General features: G+C 44.0%; 1 protein-coding gene across 1 annotated transcript; it reads left to right on the forward strand.

Moving 5' to 3' along the window:
* Positions 1 to 223: 223 nt before the first annotated feature.
* LOC114636098 (acyl-coenzyme A synthetase ACSM1, mitochondrial-like) lies at positions 224 to 4,949 on the forward strand (the record flags this gene model as incomplete). Its single annotated transcript, XM_028784381.1, has 3 exons — positions 224 to 434; positions 3,143 to 3,350; positions 4,781 to 4,949. Coding segments are annotated over 3 exons (564 nt in total), but the record flags the coding sequence as incomplete, so codon positions are not given.
* Positions 4,950 to 6,871: the final 1,922 nt, after the last annotated feature.

Below are 6,871 nucleotides of genomic sequence, written 5' to 3' on the forward strand. Positions count from 1 at the left end.
AGGAAAAGCAGAATTGTTTCTCTTCGGTGGAAAGCTTGTAGAGTATTTGTGGCCACATGTGACTTGTGGGGTAGTCCCCAATTCATTCCCTACTTCTCTGGAGTCTGTCAATGTCTTCAGATGGGACCTCACTGTACTAGACTCATGCTGGAATGTGACTATGGTAGTAGGCTGTCCTCTTCCTTGAAAGCAGGAGTGACATTTGATATCTAATCTTAACTAGAAGGGCAAGAGAGGACCAAGTCCGGCCTTATGGTGGGTGAATGGACAAGGAGAGGAAGTAAAGTGGAGCTTCCGGAAGCTGAGGGAGCTCACCTGCCGCACTGCTAACGCCTTGGAGCAGATTTGTGGCCTGCAGCAAGGAGATCGTCTGGCCTTGATCCTGCCTCGAGTGCCCGAGTGGTGGCTGGTTACAGTGGGCTGCATTCGAACAGGTCAGTGATTCACACACAGGACCCATTGGGCCTCAGTTCTGGGACAGCAGGTGCTGTGGACACAGCCTAGTACAAATGAAGCTCTGGGCCTCTGGTCTTGGTTTCTATGCTGGAACCACAGAGGAAGCGTCTCTCCCTCCCTCTGAGGATGGACAGATCAGTTGGAGACAAAACATCTGTCTCTTCCTTATATCTTCCTTATTCTTCAAGTCTGTCTCTTTCTCCCACTCCCACATGTTTACACACCTTTCTTCGCTTTCCCTAACACTCAGGAATTAATATGCTCTAAACACAATGTCACGTGCCACTCTCTTCCTCTCTCAGAATCGGTTGTGGATATTGTGAAACCTACAAGTACCAGGTAAGTACCTGTGAGCACAGGAACATAAAAATCTGCTAAAACCCAAGATGTACCCTTCACAAACTCATAGTGCATTATAGTTGCCCATACACGAGTAACAAACTTTCTTTGATTAACCAAACAATATCCTTTAGAGCCAGTTTCTCTTTAAATTTAACCGAGAATCGTGCATTGCATGTACTGGTCAGCTCTGTTCCATCTCCTTTAACCTACAGTGTTTCAGACTTCTCTGCATGGCAGTGGCATTTTTAAAGCATCCAAGTCGGTCATTTTGTAGAATACAGCTCAGTTTCCGGATTTATGTTTCTGCCTTTGTAGTTCTCCCCAGCTGAGCTGTGTTTGACTGCAATCCTACAAAGCAGGGCTCTGCCTTCCTCAGTGCACCGTGTCCGAGTGTGTGGAGTGTGCTTTCTCCTGCATCAGGGATAAATATTTCATCACTTAAGTCAGGGAGCATCTACCTGCTTTCCCCTGCATGATGCTGTGAATCTTGTTCCCCAGGAGACTTTTATATGATTAGGCTGTCCATGAATGACGATTCACTGTGTCAAGTGTTACTATTGTGGCCTTATAGGGAGGTTTTCCATCTGTATCATAACCTTGACATGTCATTAATTAAAAATCACACTCAGAGATTTCTCTTCCTTTTACAATTACTTATCCACATTGATGAATAATTTAGAATCCACATGGGCCTTTGTATTTCAGGCGTTCACTGCTGTGGCCAATAGTTGAGGAAACACCACACTAAAGGCAGAAAGGTTTGCCTTGTCTCATGATTTCAGCCCATGGCTGCCTGGCTCAGTTGCTGCCTGAGGCAGATCATCGTGTATACATGTGGTAGAACAAAGTATTGTGGCCAACTCATGGAACCAGGAAACAAAACACAAGAGTCAGGAAGCGATCAGGAACATGATAACCTGTAATGACACTTCCAATGAACCACTTCAACAAAGACTACTCCCCCCACCCCAATAGTTCATCCAACTATGAGTCCATCTATAAGGTTAGTCTGTTCATTAGTTCACAGACCTTGTCATCCAAACACCTTTCAATGCCTTTAGTCTACCAGCTGAGGATCTGGCCTTTAACATCTGAAACTTTTGGGGATGTTTCATATGCAAACTGTGGTAGAACTCATGGATTCTGTTCTTGCAATCACCTTCCTCATCTCAGCATGCATATTCTATAACACGTCTTTCTTCTCTCCTGCCCTCCCTTCCTGCTTCCTTCCCTTCTTTTCTTTTTCTTTCCCTTTCATTATCTAGCAGAGTACAATATGGAACCAAGAACTGATAGCTCAGGCAAATAGAACATAGAGAAGAAAAACTATGTTTCTATAACCAAGGAATGGATAATGGGAAGCCCAAGGCTATATAATTGAATCCTCTGAGGTGAGAAGAATTAAAGAAGGCTACGAGCAAAGAAAGATGGTCCAATAATGGATTCTCCACATGCAAAGACTACTAATCAGGACAAACACACAGACACACACACACACATACACACAAAGGTATGCACACACACACACACACATGAACATGCATACACATGCACATACACATACATGTGCCCACAGTGTACACACCTACATGCATACACACAGCCATTTTGAAAGAAAAAAAATAAAGAGGAAGAAAGACAGATAAAGAGTGAGAGGTGCCTTCAATATCAGAATAGGGAATAGGGTATCTTCCTGGAGACAGAGGGCACAGGTATTCTTCAGAGAAGAGATGTGGAGGGAAAGGTCTGTGCTTTGTGTACTTGAGGTGGTAGCAGGATTCAGAACAGGGCATCTAGTAAGGATGTGCTTTTAGTGGAGCAGCCATGCTTGAACTCACTGGTGGTGGAAGTGCTGGTATTGATGAAGAGAGCACACAGGAACATGAAGAGGACAGTGTGGCTAAACTTGAGGTAAAAGAAACAGATGACATTCTAGATGACTTCAAGTGACTGATGAGGAGGAAGAGGAAATGGAGTAGAGAGTATTGAATGTCAGTCCTGAATGTCAGCAATGCTGTCCACACAGGGACACACAGGGACACAGGCCTAATGAGTGCAACCCAAGATCCATCTACCCTCTGTTTGGACTCATCTAGAGTAGAAAGGATTAAGGAAGAGGCTACAGTTTTTACGTTTGTAGGAATCAGTTGGATATATTGCTAAGATTCTGATGATGAGTGTGTGATTATGAGGATAAGATTTGTCACGGGATGTGAGACTCTCTATCCCCCATGATGTAGATGGTCAGTGGGCCATAATTTGCACAGTATTGTGGGAATTCTCAGCAGATGAGCTGGGCCTAAGCACATGGATGTGAAAGCAAGCCATCCTTTCTTACTCCCAGGGATCATCTTCATGCCTGGGACTACCCAACTGAAAGCCAAGGACATTCTCTACCGAATACAAATGTCTCAAGCCAAAGCCATTGTGACCACAGACAGCCTTGTCCCAGAGGTGGAATCTGTGGCTTCTGAGTGTCCTGGTCTGAAAACCAAGCTGGTGGTGTCTGATCACAGCCATGAAGGGTGGCTTAACTTCCAGTCACTGATTAAGTGAGTTTCTGATCTGATAAGTGTGGTTTCTGAATAGGGAAGAAAACCATCTCCTTCCAAGCACTGGAAGACAGGTAACTAGTACAAGAGGCCGTTCGAGACTGGATGCTAGAAACTCTCTTCCCTGCCGTGCCATTCATCTGCTGTAAACCTGGGCTTCTTGCTTCTCCTCTTTGATTTCCTTGGCCCTCAGTTCCTTGTCTGAAAAGTCAGGAAGCTGAACTTCTATGTTTTGTCATTAAAGTACATTCATCTCAGAAGCCGAGCAAAGGAGTGTTGCAAAGTCGGAAGACAAGTGTGTTGCATATCCCATGTAGACAAGGAACCTTTCAACATATAAAAATGCATATATGAAGAAGTTTAATGAAAATGAATTTTCAAGGTGAAATGTGAAACTTCACAGCAACTTGAACAGGGTAGGGTAGTGTATGACTTTAATCTGAGCACCCAGGAAGCAGGAACAGATGGATCTCTTCGAGTTCACGATGGGACTAATCTACATAGCAAGTTCCAGGACAGCCAGGGCTACACAGTGAGATCATTTCTCAAAATCAAATAAGGATAAGAAACTAAAGTTCTAAGTTCAGTGAGACGATGCAATAGCAACTCTAGGGGTCAATATCTTCTATTTCCTGAGTACTTTTGGGGACACCTTACAAGCAAGCTTAAGGTAGGACTGGAGAAAGATCACCCCCCCAACCCCCTGCACCTCCCAGGAAAAACTTTTGTTAACATTCAGACTCAGACATATCCAGCAATACTCAGCATGGGCAGGAACTGTGCAAGGCTTGCTTCCTTCCGTGGAGTAACACCTCTGTTTCTAAAGCCATTTGTTTCCATAGTAAAGCCTAGTGACCTTTCATAAAGTCAGAGAGTTTACTGAAGACAGTTTAAGATCAAGAAAATGTTTGGGAAGTCATTCAGATTACCTAGTGAGTGTGATGCCATGGCTTGCTTAAGAAGGCCAGCAGTACTGGTGTTCTTCGATGTTAAGTAGTTAGTACAAGCTTATTTTCAGGGGAAAAAAAACTAGCTTACTTCTACAATCAGAAAAGGCTCAGAGCATCCTTTGGGAAAATGCTTCGGAGAACAAGTAGATCAAAAGGATGAAGCTTCCCACCCAGAGCTGCTGGGATCTCTGTCCAATAAGTTCCCATTTCCAGCTCACTTAAAGTGGTGTCACAGTACTAGCTAAGTGTTATGTAGTGCCTTAGTCCATATCTTTTTTTTTTTTCAAATTTTTCAATTAAAGACACACCAGGCCCTTTGTCCAAATCACCCCAGCCAGTGGGAAACCTCCACTGTTTGTCCTCCAGCCATGCACATTTCCAGGTTCCCCAGTTGACTCTTCATGTATGTTGTCGCATCATCAGAAGGTGGGAAAGCAACCGTGTGATTTGTTTCTTCCTTTACCTTGAATCTCTTTGCAGATCAGTCTCCCCAGACCATACCTGCATTAAGTCAAAGATGAAGGATCCCATGGCCATCTTCTTCACCAGCGGGACCACAGGTTACCCCAAGATGGCAAAGCACAACCAGGGACTTGCCTTCCGGTCTTGTATCCCTTCATGGTAGGGAAAGAACACTCATTTAAAGGCTGGGCCCCAGCTCTGAGGCAAGGGATATATGCATGCATGCTTGCATTTTGAAGGATCTCCATCTCCTTCCCGGCTTCTGTTCTCTGCTTCGGCCTCTGAGGGTCTGAGAGATGAAAGTCTGAGATCTGAAATGCTACTTGACATAGACACAGTGTGATATGAGAGACTCCTCTGGGTTCTGCTGAGCACTCTCATAGGAGGACATTTTGCAAGCCACCCAAGTAACAGGTCACTGTCATTGACAATGGGTGAAAGACAGAATGTTCTCTAAATGTCACCTGACTTGAGAACCTTCCTCCCTTCTATTTTTTTTTCTTCTTTACATATATGACATTTATTTATAAAGAGATTCACAACTGGACAATGTGCATAAGATTGAGGCTTTGAAACACTGAGTCGTAAGTGAAATATTTTTATCAAACCCTTCTCTCAGGCTCAGAGTTCTACACAGAAAAGGAATCAGAAAGATTGTAAGAGCCAGAGGTGGTCCTCCACCTACAGAGGCAAAGGGGAGGGAGAAGAGGGAAGATATGGAATGGGGGGGTTGTGGAGGGGTAACTGGCAAGTGGGATTTCATTTGAGATGTAAACAAATTGGATGATTAATAATAATAATAACAATAATGAATAGTGTCCCATGAGCCATCACCCATCCATTAAATAAATAAATAAATAAATAGCACCAGAGGAGTTAATGATTCCAAGGAAACATTGACTTCCACATAGAACAGGGATAATACACATATGAACTCAGAGACTGTGACAGCATGCATAAGATACATACAGATTCAAAACACATAAAATCCCAGGCCTGAGAAGGGAAAGTAGGCACAAAATCCCACCCTAACTATGAAGTTACTTACAATCTAAGGCCCCTCCCTCTGAGTTCTGAGTATCTCTCACTTCCTAGGTCCCTGGTCAATTGCAGGGGGTGCCTCACCTCTACCTCCGAGGTTGCCTTTTTCCATTTTTCTGCTGGCCCTCAAGGCTTCAGTCCTGAATCTCCCCCATCCCCCAGTACCTAATCATGTTCCCCTTTTCCTCTCCCTGTCCCCTTTCCCAACCAGGTCCCTCCTTTATTTGTTCCCCGACCCCTGATTCCTTTTTTTCCCCTCCCTCTCAAGTGGGATTGAGGCATCCTTACTTGGATCCTTCAGCTTGTTAACCTCCTTGAGTTCTGTGGATTGTATCTTGGGTATTCTGTACATTTTGGGGGGGCTAATATCCACTTATTACTGAGTACGTACCATGCATGTCCTTTTAGGTCTGAGTTACCTCACTCAGGATGATTTTTTTTTCTAGTTCCAATCATTTGCCTGCAAAATTCATGATGTCCTCATTCTTTTTTTTTTTTCTTTTTTTTTTAATGCTTTTTTATAGCATGTTTTACAAGGGGAGGGGGTAAGAAGGGCAAGGTGGTGGAAAAGTACAAAATCTTCTTGGCCTGTGCCTTGAAACATGTCATGGTCTATAAGGTACTCTGCCTTGAATTATGATCTACCTGCTGTTCTAAAGAAGATATGGTACACTGCTTGAGTTATGGTCTCCCTGCTATTCTTAAGATGATATGGTACACTGCTTTGAGTCTATCTGCAGTTGCTAAGCAGGATCTTGCAGTTGCCAAGCTTCAGAGGACATTGTGCAGGTGGGGAAAGGTAGGGGGTGAGGGTAAGGGCGAGGGTCCTGGCTTCTGGCATCTCCCCCTTCTCTGTTTAGTTAGAGAAGGCATCTTATGATCAATCCCAACTATGTGAATTTTGAATTTGGATGTCTAATTATGGGGGGTCTTAGACAAGTTCACAACCCCAAAACACTGGTGTGAGACGAGTCACATCGATGGTCGAAGGCTTTAGGCTGTCGACGATGGGCAACGTCAACCTCCCTTCTATTTTATGGAAAAACAGATGTGGTATTTCTCACTAAT

This window comes from Grammomys surdaster, unplaced genomic scaffold, assembly GCF_004785775.1.
Source record: "Grammomys surdaster isolate TR1022 unplaced genomic scaffold, NIH_TR_1.0 122065, whole genome shotgun sequence".
Classification (NCBI taxonomy): domain Eukaryota; kingdom Metazoa; phylum Chordata; class Mammalia; order Rodentia; family Muridae; genus Grammomys; species Grammomys surdaster.